The sequence below is a fragment of the Megalops cyprinoides genome, chromosome 7, assembly GCF_013368585.1.
Source record: "Megalops cyprinoides isolate fMegCyp1 chromosome 7, fMegCyp1.pri, whole genome shotgun sequence".
Lineage (NCBI taxonomy): Eukaryota > Metazoa > Chordata > Actinopteri > Elopiformes > Megalopidae > Megalops > Megalops cyprinoides.
Window position 1 is genome coordinate 24,302,643 of NC_050589.1, and position 20,392 is coordinate 24,323,034.

The 20,392-nt window shown below is 42.6% G+C and overlaps 1 protein-coding gene across 3 annotated transcripts in view; it reads right to left on the reverse strand.

Annotated features, from left to right (window-relative positions):
• Positions 1 to 16,346, reverse strand: part of dvl1a (dishevelled segment polarity protein 1a) — a 38,589-nt gene extending 22,243 nt beyond the window's left edge. For all 3 annotated transcript variants that reach the window (XM_036533100.1, XM_036533104.1, XM_036533103.1), the window contains exons 1-3: positions 15,935 to 16,346; positions 2,390 to 2,459; positions 1,192 to 1,313 (exon numbers count right to left, since the gene is read on the reverse strand). In XM_036533100.1, coding sequence (XP_036388993.1) covers positions 1,192 to 1,313; positions 2,390 to 2,459; positions 15,935 to 16,104 — 362 coding nt within the window. In that variant the 5' untranslated portion in view covers positions 16,105 to 16,346. The remainder of the gene's footprint in view (positions 1 to 1,191; positions 1,314 to 2,389; positions 2,460 to 15,934) is intronic.
• Between the last annotated feature and the right edge of the window lie 4,046 nt (positions 16,347 to 20,392).

Consider the following 20,392-nt stretch of genomic DNA (forward strand, 5'->3'; position numbering starts at 1 on the left):
CTAAATGCGCTGCTTTGGTAGTGTAAACAAGGAGATTTACTGTGAGGACACTTCACTACTGAAAATCCACAGAATTAATCTCCGATGTAGCTGTCTGAATGCCTGGAGGAGGGTAGGGGATGATTTTAGATATGGTTGAGGTAACATGTGTTTCTTCATGTGTCCACAAGATGGCAATAGACGCAAACAGGAACAGGCCGGCCACACCAATACAATCATCCGGCGGTTTGACAGATTTAACAGGCATGAGCAACCTACAGAGGTCCACAACACAAAGAGACAGAGCGTCAAACACTTAATAAAAAGACACTGGGATTTGACACATGACACGTTCTCAATATAGACCCTGCAGTTACTCATGGCTGCAAAAGCAATGACACTGGGGGGGGCATGTCATTCCAAATTTAGCTTGCAACTTCTCCAACCATCTGAAGAGTGAAGCGCGTCTTCAGCCTCAGTGTTTGGGGTTAAGCATCTAATGTTGCGTAACAGCGCGCCGAGCACAAAAGACAACACGCTGACCAAACGAGCTGACACTATTTGCCGCCTTTTCAATCCGTGTTCTCTTTATTTACAGCGGATGGTGCACGGATGAGCGAGTCCCACGGTGGGAACACAATGTGGCCGCTCTCTTTCTGCCGGCGCGGCTCCGGGGAGATGTTTATGTTCACGTTGCGTTAACGCTATTTCTGGACGGGCCCGGGGAGCGCATGCATTATTGAGGCTGTCATGGCGATGTGTGGAATGGTGCATTGCTGTAAGGCTGGTTGCTGGCTGCTGATGGGTATGAACTCTCTCCCCTCTCTCTCAGAGACGCACACACACAGACACACACACACGTTATGTCCCCTCTGTGCCATGTGTAGGACAAGTTTTTGTGTGCGTGTCCTTGCCAGTCTGTGCCATTGCGAGCCACTCTAGGGCTCTAAATGACCGCATATGGCATGGTGATAAAGGGACTGTCTCTCCAGTTGGCAGCTGTCTTTAAATCCCTGTGGTGTGAATTACTGACAAGACCTGAATCCAGTTTGTGTAAACATGGGAAAGAGAGGATGCGTTGTGTGAGTGTGACAGTGACACTGTGTGTGTGTAGATGGATCTGGAAGCCTGTGTGTTTGTGTGTGTGTGTGTGTGTGTGCGTAACTGAGTTGTGTTGTACGCCATCCAGGTGTCTGCAGCAGGGTCACTCACTGGAAAGAAGGGGGTCTGGAGTCCCCGATACCCCCTGTTCTCTCCAGTGGGGGCGGCAGCTCCGGGTGACTCTCTGTGCCCTGTGACCCTCCATCCGAATGTGAGCTCTCTGCCAGGACCAACTGGGGACAGACAGACACATGCACAGACAGACAGATTTTAAAATAATTGTCACCATTACAGAATAACCTCTGGCCACACTTAGATCCCCACTTGAAGAAAATGAGAACTTGCGCACATCCATAGATCCCCACAGGTGCTGGGCAATCAGAGAGAATGTGCCAAAGAAATGAACACAGCCACAGGCTGCTGTTATGCTCACAAGTGATAACTTCATTCAGTGGTGAAATCAAACACTGTTTTGACCATCACAAAGACATCCACTTCCAAAACACTGTTTGATTCATCATTTGATACATGTTTCAGTCTGGACCCTTGTAACAGCATGTCTGCTTCAGATGCATGTTCTTCGTATCCCCATCGCAGCAGTGGGGATGTGGCTAGACTGATTTGCTCTTCCTCTGCAAACTGCACAGACAAGGCTTCTGTAAAGTGGCCCATGGAGTACACAAGCTCCACTTCTTAAAAGCACAATAAAGAGCGCTAAAAGAACACGCCGAAGGGAATCCCGAAATCAGAAGGCTAGCAGTAAAGACGGCATGTATTAGCAAACCACTCTAAAGCAGGCTACAAAAGAAAACATTACAATATCGCGCTTTGATCATAATCCATGTTTTCTTAGTCTCGCACAGTGTCGTGAGGTAGCTTGTATGCCGCGTTCAGATTGTCTCTTCAAAGCAGTACAAAACTGTACAAAGCTGTGCAGCGTGCTACCAAACCCCTGACAGCAGTAAATCATGGCTGCAGCCCCACACAGTGTGAAAACTTCACTGGTATGCGTGTCCCTGTAGTATAAGACACTGGAATGTAATGCTGTACAACTTGTTACGGTTGTGGGTTTTAGTGCACGGCAGACTGGCACCCTATTCAATATGAATTCGCACAGGGACACACTGATCTGTGTTTTACAGCGTGGCTGTGTGTTCCTGCGGGGGATTGCAGTAAGCACCCCTGTGCTGATCTGGGTACAGCCCCAATGTGACCTGCTCCCTTGCTCTCTGCTGCACGCTTCAGGGATGTAAGACTTTAGATGGTGGAGAGCAACCTGCCAAGGCGGGGCGCCATTTATCACACTTACCCATGATACCACTCTCCCATTAAAGCAGGGCAGCTTGGCGTTATCATCAGAAATCTCTTCCTTGACAACCCTGTAGGTTGGACAGAGACAGAAAGAAAAGAGAGAGAGAGAGATGGAGACACAAGGTCAGCGCACAGTAGCGAGCGTCCAGGAATCCTTCTTTGCTTTCCAATCTGTTTGCAGAGCCAAGACGTTCCGAAAATGAGTCACGCTCGAAGGGTGGAATTTTCCGCTTATTCCTCAACTCTCGTGAGGCGGATACCGGCGTACCGCTGTACCACTGCACGGACTGTCTCGAATCAGGGCCTACATTCACTGGACTCATCCCATCAGCTGAAACTGCTCGAAGAGGGCTATCTTTGATAACATCTTTTATGTTAACTTGGATGAGACTGTGAAACCGTGTATATGTGTCGCGTGTATGTGTATTTGTGAGAGTGTACACACAGTGTGTGTGAAGTGTCTGTGTGTTTGTGCACATGTGTGCATAATGTGAATGTGTGTGTGTGTGTGTGCGTGTGTGTGTGTGCAACTTGTAAGTCTCTTTGGAGAAAAGCATCTGCCAAATGAATAAATGTAAATATAAATGTAAATGTATGTGTGTCTGTGTGTCTGTGCATGTGAGTGTGTGGGAGTGAGATGTACATCACAGTCAATCTGAGGCTGTAAATATCTCCCCTGACCTCTTCAGTCACAGGTCACCCCTGTCACACCTGCCGCTGTCTGCACATTCTACAGGCCAGGAGACAGATCCTGGGACACACTGTCACAGTAGCAAGCACTCACCGCCTGGCGGGGGTGCAACTGTGCTTTTGCCTGTATGCTTTTGCCTACAGCGCTGGGATGTTCATCTGTTTGCGCTTAGAACATGGGCACTGGGTCTAATATAAAATATGTGAAGAGGAGGCATTCAAATTATAGAGAATATGAAACTGAATTTTACAGATAAAATAAAACAGAGGCAGGCTAATTGCTAGAGGAGTGGCTGGGAGAAGAGCAGCAATCCTATGATTTGTAGTAATGAACACGGTCTTGTCCCCTAAAACAACCAGACACTAATTCCTCACCAATGGGCTTTATTTTTTTTTTTTGCGCTAATGTAATAATTGCACTACATTGCATTAATTGCTTTTTCATACTGTCCAGAGTGTCACCATTTTCTCCTTTCATCATAATTGGCTGATTGCATTATTTCCACCATCAAAGTATGCTAACCCATCAGTAGCTTTGTGGGCCATAATCGCTCACAGTACGCCATTCTGGTACGGAAACACAATTGCGACAATCACAGCTGTCGTAAGGGCTACATTGGAGAGCCAGCCTCAGTTTTGGAGAGGTTTCGTTTTATTCATAGCTTCACCAGGGCACCTGCAGTTTCCCAAGCCTTGAAATGAGATTCTCCAGACTCCTTCAGGCCATGTGACCGCTCCCTCCCCCAATCACAATGTGGCTTCATTGTGAGGGGTGGAGACTCTGCAGGATCGTTAATGCGAGAGCTGGCACATGAGTATCCACTCTTGTGAGCTCTAAATAAGGGGAACTGTGAGGTCACAGTAAGAGTGAACTCTAAGGAGCAGGAAAACAATCTAACACAGCCTTGAGGAACACCCTACGAGTGCGATTTCTCCTAATGTACACATTGAAGCCCCAACCTGAGCCACAGTGATACTGTGCAACTACACTAGCCAAGCAACATGGCAAAATGCTTAATAAAGATCCCAACTTTTTTTTAGTTTGATAGACATACACGGGTATGCACATACACACACATACACACACACAGTTTTAAGAATTGCAGGTTTTGCATTTTCCCTGTTAAGCAGCAAAAATACATTTTGCTAGATCAGTTCTGACAGTATTCATTGTTCTATCATAACACAATGATCCCATCAGGCAGGATAACATCTGCACACTACATATATTATTTATCAGTTCTGACAAAAACAAACAGTTCATAATCACAACTACATATTACAGTTTCAACTGTAAATATTATTACATAAAAAGACATTACATGCAAAATGCCACTGAATTATACATACTGCATGCCTTCCACACCAACAAGCAATTTTAGCAAGGAAATGCTGAGCCAAGGCAGTTCTGCGGCGTTGTGTTTAATTTTTCCATGCAAAAAGGAACAGCGACATAAATTTGCCAAAACAGCGCATGGCCTAGTGTGTGTACAGTAATGGGTGGCGGATCTTGGTTTTTCTTCAGATGAATTCATCGAGATGGTGCGAGGCAAGACTCAACAGGAACCCAACAACTATAATTCAAAATCCCAAAGAGATCGCGCGGCACATCAGAGAAACCTTTGAAAATGGGCAGGGCACAACAATTGGTTTGTGTGGAAAGCGTCTGACAGAACAGGCTTCGCAGCTGTGGTGCATGAACACTGGGAATACAAAAATGCTCACTGGCTTATGGAGGCACAGGAGGCGATAATGTACAGAATCATGCAGGAATTACACAGACTTGCCGTGCATCGCTTGTGCTCCTGCCGTGCTAACCGGCTTACATCTTTTAGGGTTTTCACCCTACCAGAACATATGTGTGATGCACCAAAATTGCCTATCTCTACTAACCCCCCCACACATTCAGAGAATGTGCTTACAGAGCCGTATCATTGGTAATATGGAGGCGGCAGGAACACTATTCATTCCGAAACATAACATGGGCGAATACCATGTTATTTGTGGTCCACAAGAGGAATGTCAGTATACTTTATGGTGAACTAATGCTCTGCTCATGCATAATCTCACGCTTGCCAAAAAGCTCTACCAGCTTCAGTCTGTATGGGGGAGCGTGCTTGCAACAAAGCGTGGCATTCAATGATGGGGGAAAGTATGTGTGTGGGGTAGCAAAGAGGAGGCAGGCATTACTCTGGACATTTTTCTGTGCATACTGTAGTGATATGTTATTAGTTGCTGCCATATTGCCCATTTATGGTTACTGCATGAGTATATCAGCCATGCAGCATATTCAGCAATGGCCAGTGAGCTACAAACAGCAGAGGCAGAACATTTGCCTTGATTTGATTTCTTTTATTTGAACAATCCTGAGCCTGTTTTTGACTGTTCTGTACCTGAGTCATTATTTACTCCATTTTATTACCTTTGTGCTCGTCAGATGAAATCAGTTTTAGGTATTAAAAAAATGAGGGATTTTGAGTTAAAAGCAATCTCCAATCTATTTCATTTAATATAATTTTTTATGTGACCTGTTTGTTTTAAATACCTAATGTGACAAACACAAATATACTATAATTACACACAATCATGAAATAAGGAAGCATCTGCTGATAGGTGATCCTAACTAAAACTGGCAAGCTTGTTCCTCTTGAAAAAGATTAAAAACAGGTTCAGAAAAATTATGAGTTTAAAGGTAAGTTTTCTGCCTCACTTATTTCTTGCGGCTGGACCACTAATTGGAATACTGCATATTCTTATATTATATCATATGACACTAGTATATGGTATGCACTGTGGTGCTGACTTAGATCTCACAGCCTACTATGTCTATTATATAACAGAAAGTATGGAATGTTTCTGTCACAATACAGTAGCTCTCTATGATCTAATAACGGAATGCATGAAAGCAGCTATCTATGCCCTGACACTGACAGCACTCACTTAGAACAGTGTTCTGTTGAAGAGTGGGGTTGTACATATTAGATAAGATTGCTGTGTTTGATTACAAAATACTGGAATGATTCTGAATAAGCAGAATTTTGCCACAAAACAGGGATGCCAACAGCTAGCATTTTATTTACAGAACATACAGAACTGTGTAGTTTCAGCAAATAGCCATCTTAAAATTTGAGGGGTCTGGCAGGACTATGTTAGAGGCTTGTAGATAATCTGTTTGTTTATAGCACTGTAACTCAAGATGTGGGAAGTAAGTTTTTTTAATGTATTTATTTAATCAATCGTCTGACTAAGAGACATGCTCATGGGGGTTTCCCATTCCCAGAAAGTCAGGCTCTATTGAAAATGATACAGGCTACCTGGCATGCAACAAAATAACCATTTTCTTGGCATTTTCTTATAGTTTATTATTAGTCTCCAGATGTACTCAGAGCAGCTGCCATGTTTGTCAGAGCTGCTGGAAAGTCCCTCATTACTGTATTAACAAACAGGATAAACAAACAGTGCCAGGTTAAACTGGGAATGCAGACAGATTAATGGCTGTTGAGACCCGATTTAAGGGCATTGACACCAATAGGGAACTAAGGCTAAAAATATAACAACTACCTGTAATATATCTGGAGCCCTGTGGACAGGCTGTGGAATTAAATAGGGAAAGCGTGTGGTAACATCTCCCCTCTGCTATCACAAAAAACTCACTGCTCGCTTCATGTGGCGGAGCAGGCTTTAAATACCCTGCTCCACACGGGGCTTTTCTGCTGAGTTGCTAAGAGGCAGCTGAGCTGAGGAAATAAAGAGGTGAAATCACAGTTCAAGTGATTAATTATGAAGTACATGCATATTTGAAATGCTTATATTACGGCTGTATGAGAATCATCAGTTATTAACAATTAAAAATTCATTGCCAATGAAGTTAACAACCATTTCTGAGCACATTTGCTTCAACATTCTTATGAGAAAGATATTCAAGGTGTTATGCATGTTTTATGTCACCTCAAAGAGGATAACACCCTTCCTGACCACCAGCACACACACACATGCATACACATACACACGCACACACATGCATACACATATACACGCCCACACATGCATACACATACACACGCACACACATGCATACACATACACACATGCATACACATACGCACACACATGCATACACACACACACACATGCATACACACACACACACGCACACACATGCATACACATACACACGCACACACATGCATACACACACACACACACACACACATGCATACACATACACACGCACACACATGCATACACATACACACGCACACACATGCATACACATACACACGTCCACACATGCATACACATATACACGCCCACACATGCATACACATACATACGCACACACATGCATACACATACACACATGCATACACATACGCACACACATGCATACACACACACACACATGCATACACACACACACGCACACACATGCATACACATACACACGCACACACATGCATACACACACACACACACACACACATGCATACACATACACACGCACACACATGCATACACATACACACGCACACACATGCATACACATACACACGTCCACACATGCATACACATACACACGCACACACATGCATACACATACACACGCACACACATGCATACACACACACACACACACACACATGCATACACATACACACGCACACACATGCATACACATACACACGCACACACATGCATACACATACACACGTCCACACATGCATACACATACACACGCACACACATGCATACACATACACACGCACACACATGCATACACATACACACACACACACACACATGCATACACATACACACGCACACACATGCATACACATACACACGCACACACATGCATACACATACGCACACACATGCATACACACACACACATGCATACACACACACACACATGCATACACATACACACATGCATACACATACACACGCACACACATGCATACACATACACACGCACACACATGCATACACATACACACGTCCACACATGCATACACATACACACGCACACACATGCATACACATACACACGTCCACACATGCATACACACACACACGCACACACATGCATACACATACACACGTCCACACATGCATACACACACACACGCACACACATGCATACACACACACACACACACATGCATACACATACACACGCACACACATGCATACACATACACACACACACACATGCATACACATACACACACACATGCATACACATACACACGTCCACACATGCATACACACACACACACATGCATACACATACACACACACATGCATACACACACACACACACACACACATGCATACACATACACACGCACACACATGCATACACATACACACACACACACATGCATACACATACACACACACATGCATACACATACACACGTCCACACATGCATACACACACACACATGCATACACATACACACACACATGCATACACATACACACGCACACACATGCATACACATACACACACACACATGCATACACATACACACGTCCACACATGCATACACATACACACACGCACACACATGCATACACACACACACGCACACACATGCATACACATACACACACACACACATGCATACACATACACACGTCCACACATGCATACACATACACACGCACACACATGCATACACATACACACACACACACATGCATACACATACACACGCACACACATGCACACACATACACACGCACACACATGCATACACATACACACACGCACACACATGCATACACACACACACACGCACACACATGCATACACATACACACGCACACACATGCATACACATACACACACGCACACACATGCATACACACACACACACGCACACACATGCATACACATACACACGCACACACATGCATACACATACACACGCACACACACATTTGCAGTCACATGCACAGCCATGCATTTGCACAGGAGGCAAACGCATTGGAAACATTCAGCTAATGCTCACATACAGTTCAATTCACAATTAATGCACATTCCATTAACAGTGCTCTTCCAGATACAAAAACCTCTAGCCTACAGGCACGTTGTGACAAACACAGACACACACACAGCTCATGCATATTGCCATGCTCTTTCTCACACATGCAGTACACACTTAAGATCACACACAGAAACTTGCCTTTGCTGACACCTACACACACATACTCACACAGTCTCCCTGTCACAAATACACACACATACACACGTGCTCTTTCTCACAAGTACTCACACACGTGTGGTCACACATACACATGCTCTCTCACACAGACACACAGAGACATGTTCTCTCTCATACATACACACATGCACACACACGTGCTCACACATCCACACAGAGTGCTGTGGAGACTGACATGTGCTTGGAGCTCAACAGCATCCTCATTTCCCTGTCCCTCAGGGGCTGTAGGGTTCAGGCAGGCACTCCCTCATCGGCAGGATTGACACATGATTGGCTGGAGACTGCATAATGTCATAGTACTGGTGAACGGCTACAGAGCATGGATTTATGCCAGTGTGTTTGTGGATGGAGGGATTAGTGGATGTTTGTTTGTGTTGAAAGCCGCTGTAATGCCTGTATTGGGTGGGTGAGCCTGGGTTGGGGCGTGGAGGGGGCGGGTGCAAGAGCTCATCCCAGGACACACAGGGATAAGGGGTAAAGTGAGGAGAAAGGAGGGGTCGGGAGATCCCGTGATCCTTCACTCTTCCTTGGAAGCAGACTGTCCCAAATGATCTCTCGCGCCATTACCCCACCCCACCCCCACCTCCCAGGGAACATTAAAAAGCACACGGGGTGAAAGAGGGTAAGTGCCACCCGAGGGTGCGCGTACCGACAGTGGACTCTTCAGCTGACAATCACTGCTCGGGGTCTTGTTATGGTGACTCATGCATCTTGCCCCTTTGCTTTCCTTTAAGCGTGAGCACAGCGTGTGACCATGCTCTACAGCTCCCATGTTTTGTGATGAGCGAAGCAAAGCGGGAAATGTACTTTGTGCTGTCCTTAAAGACGCATGCTCTGGTTCCTCAGGCCCTGAGCGTACTCACAACAGCAAGCTCACATCTCTATTCAAAAAATTCACACATTACAATTTAACTAACTGTCTGCTGTCTCATAGCACAATAACAGAAAGCTTGATGTGCTCAGAAAGTTACTTTTTTGGTATGATACCCAATTACACTCCAGTGGTGCAAATTCAGTTTCACACTGGCCCTTATGAGCTATATGGGAATATGGACGTTGGATTTTTTGGGTCTGGAAGAAAGAGTGTTTCGCGGCTTGTTTTTGAATTGGGAAGTTTACTTCCCCCTATCACTATACAGCCACGGTTAGCCAGTATGGCAATTTTACCTGGCGTCGTTCATTTAATTAGCCTCTCTCTCCTTATTGCAGAATTTTATTTTTTTTCCACAGTATCCAAATTGCACCTTGAGTTTAAAAGCTTAGGGGAAACAACAGCAGTTCTATGACTGGGAATCAAACCTGCGACCTTCTGGCTGCAGCCGTAGCTGCAGTACAGCTGATGCATGCTCAGATACAGAAGTGAGCACTCACAAACATCAAGCTAAAGTGCTGTCACTTCCTATCACCCACAGCCTAAGAAAGGAATTGTCCAACACGCTTCATGCAATTTTAACAGATATGGCAGATAATGATGTCCCATTCATGATGAGAACATAATTTTAATAAAAAAGCATATTTTCCTATCCAGCATCGCCTTCCTTGCATGCTGCTTAGCAATGAATTCCATGCAATGCAATTCTGATCCACAGAAATCACAGCTGGTATTGAATCTGACAAGAATCCCCCAGTTTTACTTTTTGTGTTTTTTTTTTTTTTGTCCCAGCATGACATCAAACACTTTTAAAACAGCCAAGCATAGGAGGCCCTGGCATGGCTGCCTGAGGGCTCCCTTACTGCGAGCAGCGTTCCCGCGTCTGTCTCGCTTGCGCGTGCTCCCTGGGCTCTGCTTCTAACTCCACTTTCACCAGTGACAGTTTGGTGACTTAACAGACACATGCAGGCGATCATGGAACCCGCCTGACAGGAAACAGACACAATGCAAATAACGCCTTTTGAAATTCCTTTCGTTGCACTATCAATGCGGCGCGCTACATATTGCGTATCTGCCCATCAGATCGGCAGCACTTGCACCAAGGAGGTGCCTCCTCTGGTTTATGCGCAGTGAACAACGGCTGATACCGAGGGCCCTTGGGCTGTGCCGGGGCGGACAGAGGAATGGAATTTTTTTATTTTTCACCACCTGCTTTTTTACCCCATCTCTCAAATTCTTAACACAGAGAACAAATTGTACTGACATGTTACTTTTGTTTTTACAGTGTAGTTGTTTGTCTCCAGGGGTCGCTCTGAAGCAGTGTAGGTTGAATCCAGACTGTTTTTACACCACCAGGGCAGGGCTAATACTGGTTTGGTGCTAATCCCTCTTGCGAGTGAACTCTTTCGACCTGGTTTTCTTTGTTTCTGCAGTGAGGTTTGCATGCTAGGATACAGACTCCCAACAGAGAGGAGGAACATCGAATCGCACGCTCACAGTATGGTTGTAAACAATGTTGTTGTTAGGCTACAAGACATTTGTGCTTTTTTCTATTCCTCTCTGATCATCATCAGATAATTTAGAAGTATCTTCTTTGGCAGGGCAACACTACCTGAAAAATGGAAATACCAAATTTTCTCTCCATTGTTACTGGAGTTCACTGTTGGTGTTCAATTAAATAATTTTGAGATAAATGTGCAGATAGCTGAAGTGGTTATGTTTTTTTTTTTTTATATTGCTATGTAATTAAAGGGAAAAAATCACCTGATATGGTTACCTTAAATATTTTACCAGTAATTATAAGAGATAAGCCTATTTTTCTCTGTACAGAAGACAATGTCAGGCCAGTGTATTTTGGTAGCTTCATCAAAATATTTTCACTGACACCAAAACTGTGGCCAGGAACAAGAAGGGCCTATCCACTGTGTTTTTTCCAGTGTGACAGTCCCTGCAGTTCCCATGTGAGAGCATAAGACTCACGGCTGCAAAAATACATGGAAAATTCACAAAAGAACTAGTTATTTCATTTCATATGTCAATCCACATAGCTGCATATCACAAATAAACACTTACTATATAGTGGACATGGGTCTTTCAAATTTAACTCCATGAAACAACAACCACATTTCCTGTATCCTGTATTACACAAGTCTAATACAATTGCTTACCACAGCATTACATTTTACTTTTTATGGTTGTTAAGTAATTCATGTATGTATGGGTGTTAAAAGGCTGGACAAAGACTGTTAGCAAACAAAAAACTCAGCCAAACCAAGCAAAATTGCATTTTTAGATGAATTCAACACACTGTAAAGACTACTTGGTGTTTTTTTTTTAATTTCTCTGATGTCTGTGATACTGCTCCCTTTGAGCTGTAGAAAAAGCTGTAAACAGCAATGTTAGCAGCCCCATTAGGGCAGCAGCACCTGGCACCCTCCTTGCAAGGCAGAGCTGAGTGTCACAGCCCGTGGTGAGATCACAGTGGAGGATCACTGAGATCACAGTCATTCGCTCATAACCCTCACCCCCGGCAACTCCAACACCTTCAGACAGGAAACATCTATTATGAGCAAACCACACCAACATCATGGAAGGATGCTGTTATAAATGCAGGGTCATGCTACACTGTTATGATACATCCAAGCATTGTGATGGCTCCTCTAACATGCAGGAGTAACAGACATGGTTTAATAGAGCTATTACAATGGGTCTAACTGTGGAGGTGCAGAGGTACCTTCTGATGTGAAACTGATGCTGACACTCCATTTTTCCATCAAATAAAACCAACAACAGACTTCATTTTAAAAGAACCCAATTCTTAATGAATCAAATATGACATGTGACTTCACTGACCACTGTTTTGACTGGGTGCTCATATTGCCCTTCGACTACAGATTTTGGGGCTTTTACCATGAGGATTCAACACAACTCAGCAGCTGTAGCCAGCTAGGAGTGACAGCTAAAGCTAATGCAAGGGGAGAATATCTCTGTAGCATGTGCAGAACAGGCCATGAGTCTCCACATGGATCCCAAGGATCCCAAGCAAACCTGCTGAAATGTATCTGTCAGATGTAAGAGAGACAGACAGACAGAACGGCAAGGGATTCAAGACACAAACAGCACAGGAGCCCATCCACAAAGTCCAGCTTCAAAGGATGCCCTTGACAGAACCTGTGAGTGCCTCCACCATGCTCACCCAACCCCCAAGGACTTGACCTCTGACCTTTAGCCTATTCAAGTCTTATGTCTCATTCAAACATGGGTGGAGAGAGGTCAAACGCATATCCACGCGTAACACACTAGTTCACCAAACACAGCCTGTCATCAGTTCCCTAAACCTGTTTGGGGACATTTTTTCCTTTAAACTGAAAGTAAACCATAAATAAAAGTCAGTCCAAAATCCCAGAAATTGCAGAAGCTGATCACCTACTGAAATACTGGGAAAGATGATGCATTAATTGTCTATTTCAGAGAGTTACTGAGTCCAAGACAAAGTTATTATCATTGGCTTGATGACAGATGCCCTTATGCTAGGCCCCATATACATGTTACATTTTGAGACATTATACAGGTCAGAAGGAATCTGGGTTAAGTCCCCTGATACAAGGACACAACAGCATCAAGGACTTTCACATGTAACCTTCAGGTATGAGGCTACGTCCTTAACCTCCACACCACACTACTACCAGAACAGTTTGGTCAATAACCAAAAACGTTTATCTGTTGATATTCCATTTACACCTAATCTACATTTAGTCATATGGTAGACATTCCTATCCAGAATGACTTGCAAAACAAAGGCTCATAAATTATTCCACATGTGACTTTCCCCACATTAAAAGATAAAAGCTTAATTACTCTGTTTAATAAAAATTAAAAACCCTCTTGCCTGCAAAAATAGGAATATGTCCACAATACACATCGACAATGCTGTTGTTACAACTTCCTCATTGCAGTCCAGCAGTTACCACTGAGCAACTGCAGGCCAGGAAAGGAATCATTTCCATATTTCCACTCATCAAACTTTAGGATCAACACTGGCGTGACTTGTGAAGTTCTGACGAGCTGGACAATTTTAAAAGCTTAGCCTACTTAATTTATTAGAGCTAAGCGCTCCTGTGATACTCGCCATGTATGTTCCAAGCCTATCTAATGACAATTACCTGCTTAAAAAAAGAAAAACTGTTAAAGAGGGCGTTGCCGTTGCATATTCACTTGCTTTTACAGCATTTCTATCGACACTTATGGACGCTAGAAATGCACGGTTCAAAAATGCCTTTCAAAATGTGTGACAGCGCTGTCACAAGTCCTGGCAGGCCGTCAGTCCTCGCTCTCGCCTCTTTATAGGGAGTGCTCGTCTCCCGGGCAGCCATGTTTATACTCCAGGCATTCCAGCTGATTTGCGGCCTACTATCGCAAACAGTAAAACATTATTAACCCAACCGCGTTAACATGGAAGTAACTACAGTAAAATAGCCTATTTTCAGAGACTAGCCTCGTGGTCACAAGTCAGATAACAACACATGACATGGTGATGATACGCTATAATAAGTAAACATGTTTAGCTGGCAACAATGTATTCTGTGTATTAAACTACCAACCTTTAGATAATTGCGAGGGAGAGTGAAGCTCACTCGAAAAAATAACTTTTCTGAATTCACCATGCTAGACACCACTCCCACCGTCGGTTAATAACCAAACAAAACAAAGTTCTGAAGACAAGCACAAAGTATAGTTAAAAGAACGAAACCATAAAATACGGAATTAGAAAGCATATGTATAATGTTAGCATGTAATAGTTATTAAACAATGAAAGCTTTGCATATATAGCCAAATATAAGGGTAACGATGTATCATCGCATCGTAAAACGTATAGATTTTGGCATGTATAAACAATTCGTGATGTACAGTGACAAAACGTAGATGTCAGCTGTATCAATGCCTACATGAAACACTTTCACAACGCACACCTATACGTTATCATTCGGTGTTGATAAGCATTTTCTTAAAGAAAGGGATACACTGGCTAAAGCTACACAGAGCCTACACAGACTAATGCCTTGCATGGTATTTAACTTAAAGTCGTTCCACATAATCACAAGTGAGCTGTGTTAATTCGTTAACAAAGACACCGTAGAAAAAATGTGTTGTGTACGCATTTCAAACTTCAGTGCAAAAAACAGTAGCTAGGTTGCTGTCATGGCACTCAACACAAATGCAATAACTAGCCTACATGATATACGAGCGAACTCTATATCCGTCCATTAAACAAATAGATAAAAAATAAATACAAAAAAATCACAACACGTTTAGCTGTCACAACACCGATTGTGGTTGTATGGAGTTAACGACTGTCATTCTTGCAACTAGATAACATCTGAACAAAATCTGACACCCCTAAATAGCTTTAGCAACTGGGATGTTGAAACCACGGCTCGCAGTGTTAATTCGACAACCGGTCCAGCGAAATGAAAATGCACAAACACAAAACAGGTGCCAATCAGGCATTTAAACAATTAGCTTCGATTAATTAAGACGGCGGTATGACCGAATCGCAGCGCATGTTGTTTTAAAAGTCATGTGGCTGTCATTTTTCAGCAATTATGACGGAACAGGAAAAGTATATGTGTATGCATATATTAAGGTACGAATAATATAGCTAGCAAGCAGGCTAAAGCTGGCAAGCACCCCAGATACAGCGAATAACAAAACCTCAGAAATAATTAATTTAACTGACGTTACTTACCCAAAATCCTGGTCCATAGATTTAAAGAAGAATTTGTAACTGTTGACCGGACGATTGTTAAGGACATTTTTAAAATCTGCTAAAGTGACTTTCTCAGGAGGCACTGTCAATTTCACTAAATAAGGAGTTTCCTCCTCATCGATATGATATATTATTTTAGTTTCCGCCATGAGAATTTAGATAACACAATCATTAGAACAGAAAAAGGAGAAAGGACAGTGACAGTGCAGTACAAAACATAGCTAGCTAGCCAGTCGAATATAAATAATAACGGTAGCCTTCGATGGCATTGATAAATAAATATAACTGTTGCCTATATTTTACGCTACGAAATAAATAGTATCGCCTTTGACAGCACAAACAGAAAAACAGGCATAATCGAGACTAGGGTGTCTCTATTGCGGTGTCTCACAGTACGGTAGAACGCTCTGTAGTAAAACAGGAAGGGACGATTCACATCCTTGCAAGATTGAGTTTGGAATATTGCTCGTTTCAGTTTTTTCCTAAACCAGCGGTGACATCTAGCGGTCTGTTTGGCCTGCTGTTACATGTTTTGTACAGTGAAGGCGGTACGGGATTCTGTACTGCTGGATTCGAATAAAACCAGAGGAAGATGCAAGGTTTGTACGTGCATAAGGTACAGCCCACCGTGACGGTGTGTGTCTGAGTGTACCTACAGCAATGCACAATACTTGTATTTTATTTATGCTTTCACAGTTGCCTTGATTTATTCTCAAGGACTCCTTGTCTGTAAATCAATCTACCGTCATTCGATAGATCTGAGCAACTGAAGACAAAGACAGCTCCATTTTCTAGTAGCCTACGTTAGCCTACAATGCACCTGTCATAATGAAATTTGCTCATCCCGAATTAAAACTGAAGTAGAGGCAAAATGAGGACCAGATTCAAAATTAACTTAAATTCATTAGTACTTCTTGACTGTCAGTAACCTACGTTAAATAAACAACAATAGGCCTATTAAATAAATACAGTTGTTGCTTATTCACCATAAACCGTTGATTCCGAGTTTATTTGATTTGTCAGCCGACCAATGATAATTTACACAAATTGTTATTTGTGTAGTGTTCGGTATTTTCATGATTACATGAAAGGTTGAGACAAGTTCTAAAAATAGCAAACCAAAACCAACAGCCTACAATTCAAAAGCACTTCACTATTACTGCACGAAGCTGTTGTTATATGTGAAGTATATGACTATTGCTTTGCTGTCTTAATAATATTATGCCAGCATGTGTATTCCAATCGATAGTGTAGGCCAATGTAAATGATACTTAACGATCAATGATAGTCATCCTTAATTAACGATCATCGTTAGACCCTGTATGCTTATACAGTGCTTTAGCCGTGTTTTTTTTTTTTTTTATCTCGATGCTCAATCACTCTCACTGTTTGCTGTGTACGTTTGTTTTTCTGTGATACGAATGCGTTGGATGGCATTATGAGTCTTTTTGGATGGGAGGGTCTGTTAAATAAACATAAACTATTATAATAATTTAAATAAGACTCGTGATGTTTCTCATATTACAATCCGCATGTAATTTACGGTTCAAGTTCCACAGCAGAGGGCAGTGTTTTATTAGGAATCATTATCGACAAGCGCCACATAACATCGCCTAATTACTGTAACCTTTTCGAAAATTACATACAAGCGTTACTTTGATTAATGAACCATCATTTACTGTCTAGAAAGATTTCGAATGATGTCCTAATAGAAATATTAGATATTCAAGAAATCCACTGTCGTATTAGAATGTCAGTCTACATGGGTTTCAACAGGAGAGTAAAAATAAATTTCCAGGTCCTCGATCATTAACACGTTTTCAGATTTTACTAATTACCTGTCATACGCATAGCCTATATAGGTTTTCTTCAATGAGTCATGAAGCTATAAAAAGTTTGTCTACACATGGCCCTTTCGGCTCCCTTCAAACGTATTCTTGTTTGCTTCCCGGATGGTGAAGTGGGGGTATAGAAATATCATATATCATGTATCAATCGAAATATCATTCTATTTCTATGAGAGGGCCTGTCTACCCGGTGATGTAACCCCATATTTATTCCCATACTAATGCTGATCTAACTTCCATCTGCTCTGGCTCCCAATGGCTCGTGCACGGTTTCGGAGGTGGTCAGTTTTTCTCCGGCTTTGTCCTATTTTTCTTGTGCATTTACCAAAAAAAAAAGTTCACAGACTTAATTGTCTCCCCTTTCGTTTTTGTCCAGCCCGTTGCGCCCCGATATTGCAGCCGCACATTCCAAGGCAGTTAGACCAGGCTTGGCGTTTCCGAACTGCATAAAAAAACCCTTTTCTATGGTAACCTGAGATGTAAAAAGGACCAGAGGTTGCTACCAGAAAAGCGCGTTAAAGCATACTAAGTGAAAGACGTTGCTTGCTTAAAAATTCTAGCATGTTGTCCGTGCACTTTTCATATGTTCTCAGTATGGACGTTATGCATGTGCATGCGTGTGCGTACCAACTTTGGATGGCCTGTTGAATTGCACACTGAAATATGACGTTGCGTTCTAAAGTCGAATAAAGACAAGTCTGATACTGTAGTTTTTTTTTTCCCGAAATTATCATATGGCAGGTGAATAATTCTGTTATATAAAATTCCTACCTGAAGATGATCGTGACAAAAAGCGTGCAACGCAATTCCACAATTTTTTTTAGTTAAATAATGATTAATGCATTACTTGGCACAAGCTGAGCTCCCTTGAAAAACGTTTGCGAATTATGTCAAATGATGATTCCATTGATAACATGTAAAAACGTTACGTCGTTTGCAGAAGTGTAATTTCCACATTTTTTAAGGATAGGGATAGCTTTCGTTGTTCTTCCACAGGGTGGTGGGCAGATACGGACAGATAGACATACATTTGGGTTGTCTTGAGTAATAAATTCACAAACACATGCCCAAGAACAAGTTGTTTTAATGGAATGTTTATACATTATTTTGTCTTTGCTAATCTTCAACACATTACTCTAATAGCCTCAGCTGGATGTGATACTGTTCTTCCTCCACACAATAAGAGGGTTACAGGACTAACACAGTACCAGTTGCAATTGCAATGTTTGTTTTCAAGTGGCAACTCCATCTGTGTCCATAAGTGTTTAATACCTGTCAATTTCTCTGTAACGCCTTTTGATCTGAAATGCAGGTGAGTCAAGGTGGGCAGAGTAGGGTATCATATGAGTGTCTAAGGAGCAGGGCTTGTAGTGGAATATGGCCCTTGTACTGGACTAAGATCGCCACAAGTCCTTTGTGGTCACCAATCCTTTGACCAAGCATTAGAATAAGATATGAAAAAATTCCAAAGGACAAAACTGTACAAAACCACATGGAGGAGGACTATTACCTGACCTTTCCTGTAGAATTACACAGGAAACTATTTAAGCAAGTGACAGGTTACTTCACTCCTTGTGCCAATTGCGATACCTGCATGTTCAGTAGTGAAAGAAACACACGTCTTTTCCCACATCAGACAGAATGCACTGAAATAGTGTGACAGTAGTAGAACAAGCTGCTTGGAGTGGTCATGACAGTGATGTTGCTGGCCAGCTTCCGTTGCAGACTGAAGAGCCACCTCTTCAAACTGCACCTTAGCCCTCCTACCCATGCATAATTCAGCTTCCTTTATTTGTACAGTTTTAATGTAGGGTATGTTTTACTGAATTCACGCATCAAACAAACTAATGCATGTACGCACCAGTTATCGCAACATGGCAAGGGGCTGATGCATGACTGGATGTGGTCAGACGTATCCTGTATGTAGTTTTTAACACTACTTTATTGGATGCACTTTGTAGGTCACTCTAGACAAGTGCGTCTGCTCAATGACAAATGCAAATGCCAGGACACACATTATTTGTCAGGGAATGAGTCAGTCTCACACTCCAGTTCTCCTCATGAAAGCATTCCCTGTCATTCCAATGCCTGTTCCAGTGCCTGTGGCATGCCCCTGCTATTCCTGTGAGCCTTAACATAGGATTGGGGTGTGTCCCATAAGTCAAAACTGAATATTCCAGGCAGCTCAATGGAGGGAAACCCCAACACCAGATAACCATTTTAAAAATCTTACCACCCCTCACGTTTAGTGACCAAACTGACTGATAGGAAGATGTACTGTATGTATTATTATCTGATATACATGCTACAGGGACAGGAAAGCTGAGGTTCACCCACACAACCACAGACACAGAATTTGCTAATAATAGAGGCAGCAGTTCCCAGCTGGTAGAGTAACACATGGCAAGAGGTTTACAATCCAGCTGCCAAATAGATGGGATGGGATGTCATGGCGTGCAGTTCCAGATTTCTTATTTTTTGTGCGTTTTTTGCATCTATGTACTATTCATGAGGACGGAAGTCAGCTGGAGCACACTTTAGTTACTAGTTTGTGAATGCATATCCATCAAGCTGCAAGCAATTACATACC